This window comes from Ranitomeya variabilis, chromosome 2 (genome assembly GCF_051348905.1).
Source record: "Ranitomeya variabilis isolate aRanVar5 chromosome 2, aRanVar5.hap1, whole genome shotgun sequence".
NCBI classification, from domain to species: Eukaryota; Metazoa; Chordata; class Amphibia; order Anura; family Dendrobatidae; genus Ranitomeya; species Ranitomeya variabilis.
In genome coordinates, this window is record NC_135233.1 from 358,578,839 (window position 1) to 358,598,875 (window position 20,037).

Below are 20,037 nucleotides of genomic sequence, written 5' to 3' on the forward strand. Positions count from 1 at the left end.
TTCCCTATACACAAGCATGTCCCCTGAAGATTATGCTTGAATGAAATGTGTTGGGACGAATACTTTAGGGAGAGTGCAGGGCATGTCTATATACAGGGATAGCTGTGGACTGTCCTTGTAAGGGCAGGAGCAACGGGGTTAGTCTATCGATAGCCCCATAGGGAATGATATAGGGATTGTCTTCCCTGCACTGTCTGGATATCGACCTAAACAAGGGATTATCTGGTGCTCCACTGCCCTCTTTTTTCTACGGAATTGGTAAGACCGTTCCTTTTTCTATGCTTAGAGGAATCAGCAGGCATTCCCCATAGTGTTTGCCGTTACTGATTTTCTATATGTTCTACTATGCGACTGAGGGTATGGTGCTGTACTTGTCGTAATTGTTAAACAGGTTTTCAGCTTTTGCATTTAATCATACCCCAGTAATGTATTTCTCGCCAGCAACTTTGCTGTCGGGATTTTTTTTAATCCTGTGAAAGGCGTACTAGTCTCCAGGGATCATCATATCCCATGGTGGAGATTTTGCCTTAATTTATGTGTTTTTGATCACATGGGTGACTTGTTTTTTTATGGTCTTTTATAACATTAAAAGTTATGTTTTATATTTATCCCATTTTTTGCTATATTTTCTGTTTTTCGTTATTGGGATTTTCTGTATGGTTTACACCCAAACACAGATATTGCTTTGTTGGTACACTTGCATTGGGCACAGCTGAGGAGGGCTACGCTCATTTTACGCTGCGTGACGGCAACAAAATGCAACATGTTGTGTTCGATGCAGTTCAGTGCAGCATCAAAACGATGCATGCGTAGGCATCAGCATACATTCGCATAGCCTGCATACCCAATGTTAAGGATAGGTACTCAGGACGCCTGCCGACATAGGCAGATATGAATGGAAGAGGTGCGGCAGTGGGCAGGGCTTAATGGAGGAACTACGCAGCCCTTCGCAGCTCTGCCCAACGCAAGTGTGAAGCCAGCCTAAAAATTTAAAAAATGTTGAGATCCCTGAAGAAAAGATGTAATTGCTACACAGGCATATATAAATATTTAGAATTGAGAGTCCTCAGTGGTTGATACCTTTTAATGGCTAACTGGATACAGGAAAGATATATATCTTGGTACCGTGTTAGCCAGTGGATAGATATCAGTTAGCCATTAAAAGGTATCAACCACTGAGGACTCTCAATTCTAAATATTTTTCTATCCACTGGCTAACACAGTACAAAGATATATATCTTTACTGTACACAGACGTGTACATTTTTGAGTTTATAGTAGGAATCCCGTAGTAGGTGCCAAATTTATTAGCTGGTGAGAAGAGTAGAATGTACAAAGAGCATCTCACTGGAGGAGCCAACATGTGCTTGGATTACATTTAGTCAATTAAGAGCAAAATGTAATACTTTATTTCTCCTGTGGAGGTGCTACAGACACATTAAATACTTGTTGCAGGGTTTTTTCACAGCTCACAGCTAAATGCTGATGGTACATAGTGGCAGGCATCCTTTATAATCAGCTTATTATACAGGATCCTAATAAAGGTATACTGTCCTAAGCACTTTTAATTTTTGACAGTGAAACTAATGTTATAATGTATAGACAGATAGAATAGATAGATAGATAGATAGATAGATAGATAGATAGATAGATAGATAGATAGATAGATAGATAGATAGAATTCTTATCTTGCAGCATTTTTCCCACAACTGTCTGACACTTTTCACAGTACTTTGTGTGGGATTGTGCAGACATTAACTTACAATTATCATCATATCTGCATAAAATGTTGGCACAGAACTATGGGTTTGCATTATATATATATATATATATATATATATATATATATATATATACAGTACAGACCAAAAATTTGGACACACCTTCTCATTTAAAGATTTTTCTGTATTTTCATGACTATGAAAATTGTACATTCACACTGAAGGCATTCTTATTCTTATTCTAGGTTCTTCAAAGTAGCCACCTTTTGCTTTGATGACTGCTTTGCACACTCTTGGCATTCTCTTGATGAGCTTCAAGAGGTAGTCACCGGGAATGGTCTTCCAACAATCTTCAAGGAGTTCCCAGAGATGCTTATCACTTGTTGGCCCTTTTGCCTTCACTCTGCGGTCCAGCTCAACCCAAACCATCTCGATTGGGTTCAGGTCTGGTGACTGTGGAGGTCAGGCCATCTGGCGTAGCACCCCATCACTCTCCTTCTTGGTCAAATAGCTCTTACACAGCCTGGAGGTGTGTTTGGGGTCATTATCCTGTTGAAAAATAAATTATGGTCCAACTAAATGCAAACCAATTGGAATAGAATGCCGCTGCAAGATGCAGTGGTAGCCATGCTGGTTCAGTATGCCTTCAATTTTGAATAAATCCCCAACAGTGTCACCAGCAAAGCACCCCCACACCATCACACCTCATCCTCCATGCTTCACGGTGGGAACCAGGCATGTAGAGTCCATCCATTCACCTTTTCTGTGTCGCACAAAGACACCGTGGTTGGAACCAAAGATCTCAAATTTGGACCCATCAGACCAAAACGCAGATTTACACTGGTCTAATGTCCATTCCTTGTATTCTTTAGCCCAAAAAAGTCTCTTCTGCTTGTTGCCTGTCCTTAGCAGTGGTTTCCTGGCAGCTATTTTACCATGAAGGCCTGTTGCACAAAGTCTCCTCTTAACAGTTGTTGTAGAGATGTGTCTGCTGCTAGAACTCTGTGTGGCATTGACCTGGTCTCTAAACTGAGCTGCTGTTAACCTGTGATTTCTGAGGCTGGTGACTCGGATAAACATCCTCAGAAGCAGAAGTGACTCTTGGTCTTCCTTTCCTGGCGCGGTCATCATGTGAGCCAGTTTCTTTGTAGCGCTTGATGGTTTTTGCCACTGCACTTGGGGGCACTTTCAAAGTTTTCCCAATTTTTTGGACTGACTGACCTTCATTTCTTAAAATAATGATGGCCACTCATTTTTCTTTACTTAGCTGCTTTTTCTTGCCATAATACTAATTCTAACAGTCTATTCAGTAGGTCTATCAGGTGTGTATCCACCAGACTTCTGCACAACACAACTGATGGTCCCAACCCCATTTATAAGGCAAGAAATCCCACTTATTAAACCCGACAGGGCACACCTGTGAAGTAAAAAACATTCCCAGTGATTACCTCTTGAAGCTCATCAAGAGAATGCCAAGAGTGTGCAAAGCAGTCATCAAAGCAAAAGGTGGCCACTTTGAAGAACCTAGAATATAAGACATAATTTCAGTTGTTTCACACTTTTTTGTTAAGTATATAATTCCACATGTGTTAATTCATAGTTTTGATGCCTTCAGTGTGAATGTTCAATTTTCATAGTCATGAAAATACAGAAAAATCTTTAAATGAGGAGGTGTGTCCAAACTTTTGGTCTGTACTATATATATATATATATATATATATATAGAAAAAATTTAGAGACCACTGCAAAATGTTCAGTTTATCAACCAATATGTCCAAAGTAATAAAAGGGTCACTTCTACATACAATACCACACAATTCCATATTTTACATAGTACTTATGGAAATATGAAGAGATCTCGAATGCAATTGCAGCGCCCCAGAGTCCTGGTCGTTGCAGTACTGTCGCTCCACCGCTAAGGGGAGTGATGGTATGTCTGATGGCACTAAAGGAGTTCACCTGACCAGGTATCACAGACACACATTACACTTCACACTCCAGCTACCAGGGGGAGTGGTTCTAGCTCGTAGGCCACCCCTCACACTTTGGTAAAACTGGGGGGTTGGACAGGAAGTGGGGGAGAAAGTAGCTGGGAAGAGCTAGAGAGAGGGCCTGTCAGGGGTGGGATCCTGGCAGAGTGCTAGGAAAGGACAAGAAGCGAGGTTTATTGTGAAGAGTGAGAAACGGGAATACAGCAAAAAGGAGATAACACCAGTAGGAGTCGTGCTGTAAGATCGAGGCAACATCCTATTGAGGCGCGTAGCCGGTGGCCGGAACGCCGAGAAAGTAAGAGACTCCACGCATTACTTTAGACTACGGCCGGGCAGTTAACTACAGGTTGGCTGTCTCACCATTACACCTAACGAAGACAACGGAGGCAAACTGTGGGAGAGGGGCGTCCCTAGGGTCCCTATAAAATAGCTCCAGGCATACCCTGTCATACGGGTGGGTCCTAGCCATATCATCTGGGGGACGAAGAGAGAGAGAAAGAACAGAAACATACACGACAGTTGTGAGGACTATCCCGTGGTGCTCAGCAGGGAGGTACTACAACACACAGGCGCTAGAAGGTAGACACTGATTTCCACCGGCAAAGGAAACTCTGGATGTGCCTTCGGACCGGCCAGTCTCAGCCAGCCCTGTTAACAGAACTCTGGATTGAGGATCCCGAAGCCCTCAGTAAAGAGTTAAAGAGACTGCAACCCTGTGTTCTCGTTATTCATCGCGACTTGCACCACGCCTCACCTACACCTTTCACTGGACGCCCCTTAGCAGGGTCACGGACCGGGTCTAGCCACCGTGACAATCCCAGAACTGAGACAGAGAAGCCTGGTACCGAGTACCCCGTGGCCCTGCGTCTGGGGGCGCTCCAAACTTGGCGTCACGAACAGGATCTACTTAAGCCTGAAGAATCAGGTCATGTGTGCCTTGGAACTGTGATTTACTGTGCTTGAACTGTGATTTATTGCACAGACTGTGTGTTGCTATTTGCCGCCAAAATCCGCCATCGCCGCGCACGAAGGGAGGAGCCATAGCTTCGTGGGCGGAGCTGGGCAAAAAGAGCGCGGAACCAGAAGATGCGGTAAAGCGACGATCCCGGAAGAGGAACACCAACTTCCAGCAGGTTAGCAGGGGGAAGGAGTGGCCATGTCTGAGTCGGGGGGAGCAGAGGCGGCGGTTGCAGCCGCAGACCCGGAGGCATCTTCGACCCCCACAGTAGACGCTGCCGCGGGCCTTGTACCACAGCCGGTTGCCGCAGAGCTCGCTGCCCCTATCCGCCAGCCGGAGACTGCTGCGGCTACAACAGCCATCATGCCCTTCTCCATGCCATACCTACCTGGAGCAACCTGGCTCCCGCAATACTCTGGAGCGTCACATACATTAACTGACTTTAAAGAGGGGATCTGCAGCCTGCTTGAGTTCTATCCCTTGACAGAGCCCCAGAAAGTTCATATGATAACAGGCCAACTCTTTGGGGCGGCTCTGAGGGAAGTGAAGTCCTGGCCTGCCGCGGATAAGGGAACTGCACAGCAGGTCTTTGAAAAGCTTAAAGCCACCTTTGACACCTGCACCGCTACAGAAATTAAGCTGACTTTCTATGGGTGCAAGCAGAGGCCGCAGGATAGCTTACGGGACTATGCCCTTAACCTCCAGGAGGCGCTGCGGGCCATCAAGCAGAGTGACCCCGGCAGCATGCAAATTGAAGAAAAACTCCTGAAGGAGCGGTTCATTGAGGGGCTCCTGTACAGCCACCAAAGGGGTCAATTGCACTTCCTGGCCATGCAGAATCCAGACCTGACTTTTGCGCAATTCAAGGATAAAGCCATCCAGGCGCTACAAGAGCGACAGCCCAGCCGTGCAGTGCCTCCCAGGCGTCCCGCTCTCACATACCACCAGGAGGTGGCGTTGGATGCCCCAGTTGCCGCCGAGGCCGATGCCCAGAGCCTAGAGGACGACTCCCCTGCAGGACTCCGCCTCCAGATGCAGGAGCTGACCAAGAGCGATGCTGCCTTAGCCCGGACCGTGCAGTCCCTACAGGAGGCCCCCAAGGAGAAGATCCAGCTGGCCTCCAGACCAGAGGATGTCCCCCGGATGCGACAGAGGAGGACTCCGCCGACCAGAGGCAGGGACGACAATTGCTTCCATCGGGACGGACGACCTATCTGCCGCCGCTGCCACCAGGTGGGCCACTTTGCAAGGTACAGTCCTTTAAATGAGCAACCCCTGGGGCAAAGGGCCAACCCCCAGGAGTAGGACGATCAGGCCCGCAGCATTGGAGAGCCAAATACGTTGGAGGGCGACCAGTTCTTCCCGTTGTGATCGACGGTATCCCCATGAACGCTCTGCTGGTCACCGGTTCTCAGGTGACGACTATGCCTTATGTGCTTTATAGACGGTATTGGGAGGACACCGATATTACTCGTGGCCCCAATAATGATTTCACCATAATAGCCAGTAATGGTCCGCCATTGCCACAAGTGGGGTATAAAGAGGTCACCATCAATGTGGGGCGGGTGGAATTGAAGGCCCAAGGGATTGTAATTGTTGATATTGACCGCCGTGAGTGTAATCCCATCATGACCATTGGTACTAATGTTATAGAAAATTGTCTTGCAGAAGTTGTCCTATTACAACAGGTCGCAGAAACAGCTAACTACAGTGAACAACGTGTCCTGCAAAAAGAAATCAGGGCCCTAATGCAAAGACAGCAGGTAGAGCTGACTGGTGGTGAAATTGGATGTGTCACAGTGAGTGATTCAAACCCCATTAAGATACCCCCCAGGAGTCAAATGTTAATATGGTGTCGGGCAGCCATGGGCCTCAGGGGTAAAGATTATCAGGCCCTGGTAGAACCTGTATATTCAGATAATAGGCCTACCCTCCTGAAAGCCAGAGGGGTGGTTGATGTCCGCAAGGGGAGGGTGCCAGTACGTGTTCTCAATTGTGGGGAGGAAGAAGTCCAGCTAACCAAATATGCCACACTTGCCAAACTGTTTACTGTTAATAGTAGTGTGATACAGGCACCTGGGCCCTTGGTCCCGTCTGATCCGGCGGAGAACAACGGTTCTGCAGGGCAACCGAAAGATTGGTGTCAGGAATTAAACGTGGGCACTCACTCTACCCCACCTCACCAGAAACAGGGGGCCTACAGGGTGGTTCATGAGTACGAACGGGTCTTTAGCAAACACCCCCTAGATTTTGGGCAGGTGAAAGGGATCCAACATCATATCCCCACAGGGGATCATCGACCCATAAAAGAGAGATACCGTCCTGTACCCCCAGCTCATTATCAGTGTGCAAAGGACATGTTGCGAGAGATGAAGGAGGCTGGGGTAGTGAGGGACAGTTGTAGCCCCTGGGCAGCTCCATTAGTTCTCGTTAAGAAGAACGATGGCACAATAACAATGTGTGTGGATTATAGGCAGTTAAATCACATTACACGTAAAGATGCATACCCACTGCCCAGGAAAGAGGAGTCACTGGCTGTGTTAAAATCTGCTAACTACTTCTCTACCTTGGATCTCACCAGTGGGTACTGGCAGGTTCCCGTAGCGGAGGCGGACAAGGAGAAGACGGCCTTCACGATGCCGATGGGTCTCTGTGAATTCAACTACATGCCCTTCGGATTGTGCAATGCCCCGGGGACGTTCCAGAGGATGATGGAGTGCTGTCTGGGGTACAAGAACTTTGAAACCGTACTGCTGTATCTGGACAATGTCATTGTCTTCTCCAAGACCTATAAAGACCATCTGAAGCACCTGGCTGAGGTGTTTGAAGCCCTGTCCAACTTTGGCTTGAAGGTGAAACCATCCAAATGCCACCTGCTGAAACCCAAAGTGCAGTACCTCAGCCATGTGGTGAGTGCTGAAGGAGTGGCCCCAGACCCCGACAAGGTTACAGTGATTAAGGACTGGCCAAAACCCAGCAACCTCCATGAAGTCCGGCAGTTCCTCGGGTTGGTAGGCTATTACAGGAGGTTCATCAAGGACTTCACCAAGAAGGCCGCGCCATTGCAAGATCTGTTGGTGGGCCAATCCAAGAAGACCAAGGGGAAGAGCACCCCATTTGATTGGAACGAAGGACTGGAAGAGTCATTCACTTGCTTGAAGATGGCGCTGACGGGAGACGAGGTACTGGCCTAACCTGAGTATGATCAACCGTTTGTACTGTATACGGATGCCAGCAACGTAGAACTGGGAGCTGTGTTGTCCCAGGTCCAGAAAGGCAAGGAGAGGGTAATCACTTACGCCACCAGGAAACTTCGTCCCACGGAAAGGAACCCTGACAACTACAGTTCCTTCAAGCTGGAATTTCTCGCCATCGTTTGGGCAGTGACGGAGAGGTTCAAGCACTACCTGGCCTCAGCGAAATTCACCGTCTTCACGGATAACAATCCACTAACGCACTTGGACACGGCAAAACTCGGGGCATTGGAACAGCGGTGGATGGCCCGGCTGTCCAATTACGATTTCACCATCCAGTACTGGGCAGGACACAAGAATGCGAATGCCGATGCCTAGTCACGAATGCCCAATTTGCCAGAAACGGGGGAGGACCCGGAGGCCCTTGAGGAAGTAGATCTGCCGGCTTTCCATCACCCTAAAGCCACTCAATGCTCCCATCATGTGAAGAACAGGCACAAAAACAACCAGTATGCCACGCTGAATCCCCTGCCCCATCACGGGTGGGCAGAGACCCAGGATGGTGACCCTGCGGTCCGTCGGGTGAAAGAGCTCCTGACGCAGGCAGGTTTGCATCCCCGCCCGGATGATCCACAAGAAACCCAACAGCTGTGGAAGGGGAGAATCAAGCTGTTTATTCATGATGGTAAGCTGTGCCGAAGGAGTATCGACCCCTGCACCCATGAATTGGTATGGCAGATAGTGGTTCCAAGGCAAGATGCACCCATGGTACTGGAAGCGTACCACGATGGGGCTGGACACTTCAGGTGGAGGAAGTTGGAGAGACTGCTCTGAGGAAGATTCTATTGGATTGGCATGAAAAGAGCCATTGAGCAGTGGTGTTGGGAGTGTGGCCCGTGCAGCCTACGCCGGAAGGACCATGACAGCCAACGGGCTCCCTTGCAGCCCATCATCACCAAACGGACGCTAGAACTGGTCGCGCTAGACCACGTGAAGCTGACGCCTAGCCGGTCGGGCTATATCTATGCTCTCACCATAGTGGATCACTACTCCAGATTCCTGGTGGTTGTACCTGTCAAGGATCTAACGGCCAGGACGGCCGCCAAAGCCTTCCAGCAGTACTTCTGTAGGCCCCATGGGTATCCGGAGAAGGTACTGACCGATCAGGGACCAGCATTCGAGGCGGAGGTGTTCCAGGAGTTCTGCCATCTGTACGGGTGTAAGAAGATCAGAACCACACCGTACCATCCACAAACCAATGGGATGTGTGAAAAGATGAACCAAGTGGTGATCAACTTACTGAAGACCTTGCCTGTAGAAGAACGGAACTTGTGGCCCACAAAATTGCCCGACCTGGTAGACATGTACAACCACATCCCAGTGAACTCTACTAACTGCACTCTGGCGTACCTGATGCGAGGAAGGTCTAGCAAGTTGCCCATTGATCTGGATATGGGGGTTCTAACCCCCAAAGATGCCTCGCCGGATGCCGATTGGGATACAGAGAGGCAGCAAAGGTACCGCAAAGTACAGGAGTGCATGGAAAGAAGTCTCGCTCAGGCCAGGCAAAAACAGGAAAGGGACTACAACCAGCATGCTCCTGCGATTCCCTTGCCACCTGGTGAGCAAGTACTCAAGCGGAAGAGAAGGCTACACAAGCTTGACGACCAATGGGAAGCGGAACCGTATACCATCCTGCCGTCCGATTTCGACAATACTAAAGTCTGTGTCATCATCAGCAAAGATGGGGGGGAAACCTCAATGGCAATATCCAGAGACCACCTTAAGGTATGCCCTGACAAGTTGAGAGAGAAGGAAACAGATCCAAGAACCTCTCCACCTGTAGAAGAGGAGAAGATGATACACACTGTTCTTGGCGATTTTCCCATCATGGACTCAGATAAACCAGGCCATCGTGGTACCTGTATTAACGTTTCATCAACCGAACCCCCCTGAACTAAACGTGGTGCCAGATCCCCCAGACCCACCATCACCACAGACCCCGCCGGACGATGCCATGCCCACCGTCGGACCGGCGGAGCCTCCCTCTGCTATCGGCGAATCTGCCATACCCACTGTTGCTAGCAGCAGCTCTGAGAGATCCAGCATGCCAGTGCTACCCAGACTCACTAGAGGCGTAGCTAGAAGGCAGTGCACTACACCAGTGGTAGCAAGCATAGCGAGCCCTGCTAGGCCAATAGCAATCCCTGCACTACGGAGGTCTACACGTAGCACCAAGAATCAAAATCCCCTTCGCTACAAAACTTGGAGGTATTCACAAAAGTTGCTAATTGTGTTTGTGTAAATATCTTTGTTATAAGTTTAAAAATGGACAACGGGGCAATGGACAGTGAATTGCTCCAAAAACTTTCAAAAGGGACCCCTTTGTTTACCCGGGGTCCCTGCTGTTTTAAAGTTACAGCCACTGGACTGAGAGTCATAAACTGTGCATGACCAAACTTTCGCAACGTTCAAGAGTCCTCACCTCCCATAAAGGGAAGCACTGTTATTATTACTTATTACTTGTTTATTGCATTTCAAAACTTTGTATGTTTGTTGCTAACATGTATTGTTGTTTTTCTTTTCCCAGCCTGGGAGTACTGGATTTAACCGGGGGGGAGTGCAGCGCCCTAGAGTCCTGGTCATTGCAGTACTGTCGCTCCTCCGCTAAGGGGAGTGATGGTATGTCTGATGGCACTAAAGGAGTTCACCTGACCAGGTATCACAGACACACATTACAATTCACACTCCGGCCACCAGGGGGAGTGGTTCTATCTAGTTGGCCACCCCTCACACTTTGGTAAAACTGGGAAGTTGGACAGGAAGTGGGGGAGAAAGTAGTTGGGAAGAGCTAGAGAGAGGACCTGTCAGGGGTGGGATCCTGGCAGAGTCCTAGGAAAGGACAAGAAGCGAGGTTTATTGTGAAGAGTGAGAAATGGGAATACAGCAAAAAGGAGATAACACCAGTAGGAGTCATGCTGTAAGATCGAGGCAACATCCTATTGAGGCGCGTAGCCGGTGGCCGGAACGCCGAGAAGGTAAGAGACTCCACACATTACTTTAGACTACGGCCGGGCAGTTAACTACAGGTTGGCTGTCTCACCATTACACCTAACGAAGACAACAGAGGCAAACTGTGGGAGAGGGGCGTCCCTAGGGTCCCTATAAAATAGCTCCAGGCCTACCCCGTCATACGGGTGCGTCCTAGCCATATCATCTGGGGGACGAAGAGAGAGAAAGAACAGAAACATACACGACAGTTGTGAGGACTATCCCGTGGTGCTCAGCAGGGAGGTACTACAACACACAGGCGCTAGAAGGTAGACACTGATTTCCACCTGCAAAGGAAACTCTGGATGTGCCGTCGGACCGGTCGGTCTCAGCCAGCCCTGTTAACAGTACTCTGGATTGAGGATCCCGAAGCCCTCAGTAAAGAGGTAAAGAGACTGCCACCCTGTGTCCTCGTTATTCATCGCGACTTGCACCACACCTCACCTACACCTTTCACTAAACGCCCCTTAGCAGGGTCACGGACCGGGTCTAGCCACCGTGACAACCCCAGAACTGAGACAGAGAAGCCCGGTACCGAGTACCCTGCGGCCCTGCGTCTGGGGGTGCTCCACAATAGGAATAAAAAATAACTTTTATTTAGTAATACATAAAACCAATTAAAAAGCAAAATTACTGTCAAGTGACACTGAACAGATGAACACATCAATAATAAACTAAAGTTAATGGTGCGAGGGATATTGTACATTAACAATCATAATGCAGACACAAAAACACTGCTATGCTTATAAGAAATAATTTATGAGGCACCATAGATATATTAAGCAAGTGTAATGATACTAAATGTTATATGATCAACATATGTGCTCCCTATGTGTATCAATGAAAACTGGGACTAAACATGCAATGGCAGTGATATCCCTAAAGAATTTGCTTGTGAGAGGCACACAGATATGACATTTAGCCATGTGGGGTTAATAATATAATGAAATAAAGCAGTATTATATAAATGTAACATCCACTTATTGATCAATACAAATGTAGGGCTAATGCAAATCACAATGTCAGCGTTGCCCACAGCAAGTCAAATACTAGTCCCAAAAATCAATCCTAAATGAAGATATTACCTATAACGGAGATGCTGTGTGTCCGTTCTGCGTCCCCTCACCCCGACCCCGAAAGCACATTCTTTAGGGATATCACTGCCATTGCAAAGATGAACAGATTTTTGGCAGTTCCAACTCTTGAAAAGGCCACGTAAAGTTGACCATGGGAAAAGCATGGAGATTGCAAATTGATACCCACTACTTTCAAGGACTGTCCCTGAGCCTTGTTAATGGACATTGCAAATGCCAGTCGAAGTGGAAACTGGAGGCGTTTAAAATCAAAAGGCAAATCAGATGGATTAAGTGGAATTCTTGGAATGAAAAGGTCCTCTCCTTTGGCAAATCCTGCTGCTGAGCTGTGTATCTAATCCTATCCTGTGTGATATCGTCTCCTGAGCTGTGTATCTAATTCTGTCCTGTTTGATTCTGTCTGCTGAGCTGTGTACCTAATCTTATCCTGTGTGATACTGTCTCCTGAATTGTGTATCTAATCCTATCCTGTGTGTTACTGTCTGCTGAGCTGTGTATCTAATCCTATCCTGTGTGATACCGTCTGCTGAACTGTGTATCTAATTCTGTCCTGTGTGATACTGTCTGCTGAGCTGTATACCTAAACCTATCCTGTATGATACTGTCTCCTGAACTGTGTAACTAATCCTATCATGTGTGATACAGTCTACTGAGCTGTGTCTCTAATCCTATCCTGTGTGATTCTGTGTGCTGAACCATGTATCTAATCCTATCTTGTGTGTTAAGGCCCCGTCTCACATAGCGATTTACCAACGATCACGACCAGCGATACGACCTGGCCGTGATCGTTGGTAAGTCGCTGTGTGGTCGCTGGGGAGCTGTCACACAGACAGCTCTCTCCAGCGACCAACGATCAGGGGAACGACTTCGGCATCGTTGAAACTGTCTTCAACGATGCCGAAGTCCCCCTGCAGCACCCGGGTAACCAGGGTAAACATCGGGTTACTAAGTGCAGGGCCGCGCTTAGTAACCCGATGTTTACCCTGGTTACCAAAAAAAACAAACAGTACATACTCACCATCTGATGTCCGTCAGGTCCCTTGCCGTCTGCTTCCTGCTCTGACTAAGTGCCGCCGTACAGTGAGAGCAGAGCGCAGCGGTGACGTCACCGCTGTGCTGTACTTTCACTTTCACTTTGCTGCGCTCAGTCAGTGTGGGAAGCAGACGCCGGGGGACCTGACGGACATCAGATGGTGAGTATGTACTGTTTGTTTTTTTTTACATTTACGCTGGTAACCAGGGTAAACATCGGGTTACTAAGCGCGGCCCTGCGCTTAGTAACCTGATGTTTACCCTGGTTACCAGTGAAGACATCGCTGGATCGGTGTCACACACACCGATTCAGCGATGTCAGCGGGACCTCAACGACCAAAAAAAGGTCCAGGCCATTCCGACACGACCAGCGATCTCACAGCAGGGGCCTGATCGCTGGTACGTGTCACACATAGCGAGATCGCTACTGAGGTCGCTGTTGCGTCACAAAACTTGTGACTCAGCAGCGATCTCGCTAGCGATCTCGCTATGTGAGACGGGGCCTTTACTGTCTGCTGAGTTGTGTAACTAATCCTATCCTGTGTGATACTGTCTACTGAGCTGTGTCTCTAATCCTATCCTGTGTGTTACTGTCTACTGAGCTGTGTCTCTAATCCTATCCTGTGTGTTACTGTCTGCTGAGCCACGTATCTAATCCTGTCCTGTGTGATACTGTCTGCTGAGCTGTGTCTCTAATCCTATCCTGTGTGATACAGTCTGCAGAGCCGTGTTTCTAATCCTTTCCTGTGTGATACAGTCTGCTGAGCCGTGTATCTAATCCTATCCTGTGTGATATTTGGCTGTGTATCTAATCCTATCCTGTGTGTTACTGTTTGCTGAGCCATGTATCTAATCCTGTCCTGTGTAATACTGGGCCGTGTATCTAATCCTATCCTGTGTGATACAGTCTGCTGAGCCTTGTATCTAATCCTATCTTGTATGATACTGGGCTCTCCCTGGGCTCCACCTGCAGTCTGTGTCGGCACAGTAATAAATGATGTTATTTCCAGCTTTACAGAAGGACGATAGCACCATAGAAATGATAAGAATAATAGGCCTCAGTTACTACAACTTTCTACAAGGAAAACTGTTGCTCATAGCAACCAATCACAGCTCAGCTTCTCATAAACAGCTCTGGTGAAATGAAAGATGCTTAGTGATTGGTTGCCGACACACACACACACACACACACACACACACACACACACACACACACACACACACACACACACACACACACACACATTTTTATATACATAGATTGTAATTGTATGATCTTACACAGTGTCACATCTTTTTGGAATTAGGTTTTCAGGTTGTCTAACTTTCAATAATCATCATAATATCTCCCTTTTTAAGTATTTATCAGTCCAACATAAGAAGTGGGGGCATCAAATACCCCTCTTTTTCTCTTTCACACTGTAATTTTGACAGGGGAGTATAGGCTGCTGTTTATGGCCATCTGTATTTAGCCAACTGAGCAGGAGGAACAAACTGTGATAAATTAGCCAATGTAACAGTGATTTTATAGAGTAACATAGTAACATAGTTAGCAAGGCCGAAAAAAGACATTTGCCATCCAGTTCAGCCTATATTCTGTAAGAATAAATCCCCAGATCTACGTCCTTCTAAAGAACCTAATAACTGTAAGATACAATATTGTTACACTCCAGGAAGACATCCAGGCCACTCGTGAACCCCTAGACTGAGTTCACCATCACCACCTCCTCGGGCAAGGAATTCCAGATTCTCACTGCCCTACCAGTAAAGAATCTTCTATGTTGGTGGAAAAACCTTCTCTCCTCCAGACACAGAGAATGCCCCCATGTGACCGTCACCTTCCTTGGTGTAAACATGTCCTCAGAGAGATATTTGTATTGTCCCCTTATATACTTATACTTGGTTATTAGATTGCCCCTCAGTCGTCTTTTTTCTAGACTAAATAATCCTATTTTTGCTAATCTCTATGGGTATTGTAGTTCCCTCTCCCATTTATTAATTTTGTTGCCCTCCTTTTTACGCTCTCTAGTTCCATTATATCCTTCCTGAGCACTGGTACCCAAAACTGTTCACAGTACTCCATGTGTGATCTAACCAGGGATTTGTACAGAGGCAGTATAATGTTCTCATCATGTGTATCCAGACCTCTTTTAATAGTCCCCATAATTCTGTTTGCCTTGACAGCCGCTGCCTGGGACTGGCTGCTCCAGGTATATCTATCTTAACTAGGATCCCCAAGTCCTTCTCCATGTTAGCTTTACCCAGTGGTTTCCCATTCAGTGTGTAATGGTGATATTGATTCCTTCTTCCCATGAGTATGACCTTACATTTATCATTGTTAAACCACATCTGCCACCTTTTTGCCCAAGTTTCCAACTTATCCAGATCAATCTGTAGCAGAATACTATCTTCTCTTGTATTGACTGCTTTACATAGTTTTGCATCATCTGCAAATATGTTTTACTGTGTAAACCTTCTACCAGATCATTAATAAATATGTTAAAGAAAACAGGTCCCAGCACCGACCCCTGCGGTACCCCACTGGTCACAGCGACCCAGTTAGAGAATATACCATTTATAACCACTCTCTGCTTTCTAAGCCAGCTACTTACCCATTTACACACATTTTCCCCCAGACCCAGTATTCTCATTTTTTGTACCAACCTCTTGTGTGGCCCGGTATCAAATGCTTTAGAAAACTCAAGATATACCACGTCCAGTGACTCAGCTTGGTCCAGTATAGCTACCTCTTCATAAAAACTGATTAGATTGGTTTGACAGGAGCGATTCCTCATAAACCCATGCTGATATGGAGTTAAACAGTTATTCTCATTGAGATAATCCAGAATAACATTCCTCAGAAACCCTTCAAATATTTTACCAATGATAGAGGTTACTTACTGGCTTATAGTTTCCAGGTTCACTTTTACAGCTATTTTTGAATATTGGTACCACATTTGCTATGTGCCAGTCCTGTGGAAAAACCCTGTTGCTATAGAGTCCCTAAATATAAGAAATAATGGTTTGTCTATTACATTACTTAGTTCTCTTAGTACTCGTGGGTGTATGTCGACGGGACCTGGAGATTTATCTATTTTAATCTTATTTAGCAGGTTTCATACCTCTTCTTGGGTTAGATAGGTGACCCTTAATATAGGGTTTTCTTTGTCTCTCAGCATTTCACCTAGAGTACTCACAATCCCTAAGGTTTCCTTTATCTATCACTGGATTATGCTGAAACTACTGTTACTTTCACAGCAAAGTTATTGTTGGAATCACTATATAACCAGTTCCGTATGAAGAGTAAGATTACAAATAAGTTTTCTTACTTTAATTAATGACTGTGGCATTTCTGTAGTGCTGATCTGAAGGATATTCCCCAAGCCGGGCAGAGGGGTAGGTCCTGGTGGCAGGTCCTTCTGTTTGACCTTACCCCACCATTTCATGAGATAAATAAGGAGAGTGACTCCAGTAGCCAGGAGAATTGTTGCTGAAATAGACAGAGCCATCTTGAGCCTCAGCCCCTACAGCTCCTTCTGTTTTCTATGCTTGTGTATTTATATTCTTGCAAGTACAGGGCAGTGTTCCAACATGTAATCAATAAAAACAGGTTAGATGAGGTAAAGTGCAGAGTTACAGCTGTTGCGTAATACTTCTGCTGTCAGTGCTTACTCAGTCTCAGCTTGGTGTGAAGTCAGGGTTAGTGATCGTCAGGACACTTTTTAGTGAGCAGAATCAATTGGTTTCAATCACCAAATAGAGCCAACTCTTTTGGATACTAAATTGATCCACATTAAATATGCATTCACAAGCAGAAAAACCCATATTTATGGAAACTCCTCACAGTATGACACAGTGAAAACTGAGAATTGATACCACTGGTGGACTAACAGTAATTTTACCCCCAGTGAGAGTCAATTAGAAACTGCAAGTGGCTCTCAGTGGGCTGCTGGCTCCCATCATTCACAGATAAGAGCTGGCTCTTTGTACTGGATCAGTGGAGTATGGTCTGTCACTAGTTTGGAGGGCTATGATAAATCTGGCATGGATTAATGGAGGGAGGAAAAACAGGTCTGCTGCACTGCTGGCATGAATCCTTTCAAGAAACAAATCAAACACAAGTAGGACAAAGGGAGTTTTACCTTTCTTAATCAATCATTGCTTTGGATTTTCCAACCTGTGGCACTACAGCAGCAGCTGGGATTCCATTTATCTATGCCCTCTAAGTGTTGTATCTCACACAACCGAACCAGGTGAGCAAAACTGCTTCTATGGCCAATACTGTTATGCGGATAACACCTTATTGAGCTATCTTGTCCTCTAGCTACTTCTCCTTGATTAATCAGACATGACACCCACCCCTCTGACAGCCAAAACTCTAATGGAGAATACTATGGCTGAATCCTCCTCTTACTATTCTCATGGAATACTACCCAGATTTGCTGATTGCTGAGGACATATTGTAGTGCAGCGGTGTTCACACAGTGCAATAGATAGGCAGGGACCCAAGAAAGTTCATCATAAAATGTCTTTATTCCAGAAAACTCACAAAACAGGCAAGCGATATCCAATAGTACAAAGCCAGGTCCTCAAAACAGTCCATGTCCTAACGCTTTACTGTGGGCCCACCGTGTCTCTTGGATGCATCAGCAGCTTTGAAGTACCTGGCACTGTATTATCTTCACACAGACCTGGGTTGCACAGAGCCTCCTGCTCTGTAGCTGGCAAAACAAAAGCTGACACACCCAAGAAAAAACTGAGAATTTTAAAGGTGAATCGTGGACATAGAGCCACTCCCAAAACCCGGAGTGGAGGGAGGGATTCTCCCCACTGCCAAACTTGCAAATCCCTCCAAAAATATTACATATTTTTTTGCTAGTTACCTTTCTGAAAATGAAAAGTACTCAATGGATCTTTAAATTTGTCTACGTTTATTCATTTTCCAAAAACTCTACGGACTTGTTTTTGGTAGAGAGTAATAGCTCATATTGGGTGAACAAGGATACAGAATGTTTAGACAATCTTCAAAGTTTGACTATCAAGGAGAGTTTGATCATTTTATTATCAGAGGCATGTTTGGCACTTGACTATCATGGCATTAGTTGATTGTCATGGTAATGTTCATTAATTAACTATAATGGACAAATTGACCATTGGCTATAATAGTCATGTTTATTTGTTGACAATAATAGATGTATCAACTGGTTAATAGATGAACTCAGTTAAGAAGGAAAGAATTTTGAAATGGTAAAAGATATCTGCCTGATCTTTCTTTATCCCATCCACTTTGGATAATGTGTGAGTTGCTGCTCATATGCACGATCCAATAATCCACAATTCGCATGGGAAATATTAGATACCTAAAGACTGAACTTTCACCAAAATAATGCACATGCAACAAGCAAAATAAAGCTTCATTCATATTTATCCTGTTTAACCTATTGTTTCACTCCATCGTAGGAACAGAAATTAATGGCAGCTACATGATGGACAATAGCAGCACCAGACAGACCCAGTTGACTATGATGTGCTCAATTGAGCCTTTGTCATTTTTCTTCTATTTTACCAGTCAAAATAGCCGAGCTACAAACAAAGCCTCCAGTGTAGATGTGAACTTAGCCAAAAGTTGTGACTCCTTTGCATAAAATAAAACATTTGTCATACAAGCTTAATCTTTATTTTAGCGTAAAATGATTACAGTTCTTGAGAGTTATATGATATTTTGTACACTCGTACAGGCATAACAGATATTAAAAATAGAATTAAAAAAATGTATAATTTTTTGCACACAATCTTTGTATTTATTTCAATTTTTTTTTATATTAGAGCAGCTTTCTTATTTTCTAATTTCTAGAACTTATAAGGTTCCTTTAGTCAATAAGTTCATCTTCAGCTCAGAAACGAGGGACAACATTCATCTGGTAGGACTGAGGTCTTGAAGCATTGGTGTTGGGCTCAGGTCTTATGCTCAGATTTTTTCTGTCTACAGTGGACTCCAGGGTGAACTTCTGCAGTATGGTGGTTAGAAAGAGGAAGAGCTCCATGCGAGCCAGGCCTTCTCCCAAACACATACGTTTGCCTGAGAAAACAGAAAGAGCAAACACCATAAGTAGTCAAGTTAAAGGCATTGTTTGATTTAGAAAAAACATTTTTAATTGCCTTTTTGTAAATCAACAGAGGATGGATGGGCGGGCGTCCTGTTTTCTTTTTAGCATAATACAGTTTGAAGAATGATTTGAAGGGTCAGTATGTAATTTTCACTTCTCTAATTGGAGAACTAAATACTTACTACGTTCCAGCGCCGGTATTCACCACTGCCTCCAGTGATAGTCCAGAGGCTCCAGGTGTGATGTTACGATTACAGCAGCCAAACAATAAGCTCTGGTGCTCATGCCATCTAAATCAGCAAAAACTCTGTGCTGAATAATTGGCTGTAGCTCGGACATTTACTGCCATTTGTCAGCGTTGTGGAGTCAGCGGTGCAGCCTCTAAGCAATCATTGAAGGCAGCAGTGAAGTGCGGACGCTGCAGCAAGTAAAGTAATGGAGCAAGTAAATAAGTAATGCTCAGTTTATTATTTTCATCCAGAATGAGCTTTTGGATAAAAATGATCATTCTTGGAAAACACTTTTAAGTTTATAACTTTGCAATAATGTCAAAAGTCTCAATGTACTGCCTGTAATTTATATTAGATAATCTTAATGATTTGCCATGGTTTTACAATGTGTCTGTAAAAAATATTGCCTGTCCTTGATTTATTGATAAACTGTTCAGAAATAGTTCAAAATCAAATTGATAATCCTGGTTACGAGTCATGACATGCCAGGTTAGCACCTTCCTACCATAGACAATAGCTCAGACCTTTTCTGAGATGCAGAAAATTTCTCAGTCCAAAAAAACCTTTGAGTCATATGTTAAACTGTTTTATGTGATAAATGTAAATGTATTCAGTGGGTTTAAAAACACACAAACAATTGATTCCTAAATCATATCAAGT

At 45.4% G+C, this 20,037-nt stretch overlaps 1 protein-coding gene and 1 pseudogene across 2 annotated transcripts in view; both read right to left on the reverse strand.

Annotated features, from left to right (window-relative positions):
• Window positions 1–16,554, reverse strand: part of LOC143803759 (cytochrome P450 2A6-like) — a 143,358-nt pseudogene extending 126,804 nt beyond the window's left edge. Inside the window, exon 1 of the transcript XR_013220957.1 lies at window positions 16,370–16,554. The product of XR_013220957.1 is annotated as a cytochrome P450 2A6-like (transcript). The remainder of the gene's footprint in view (window positions 1–16,369) is intronic.
• A 1,029-nt stretch (window positions 16,555–17,583) lies between these two features.
• LOC143805903 (cytochrome P450 2C8-like) overlaps window positions 17,584–20,037 on the reverse strand; it is a 123,030-nt gene continuing 120,576 nt past the window's right edge. The window contains exon 9 of the mRNA XM_077285654.1: window positions 17,584–19,119. Within this exon, the coding sequence (XP_077141769.1) occupies window positions 18,935–19,119 (185 nt within the window). The 3' untranslated portion in view covers window positions 17,584–18,934. The remainder of the gene's footprint in view (window positions 19,120–20,037) is intronic.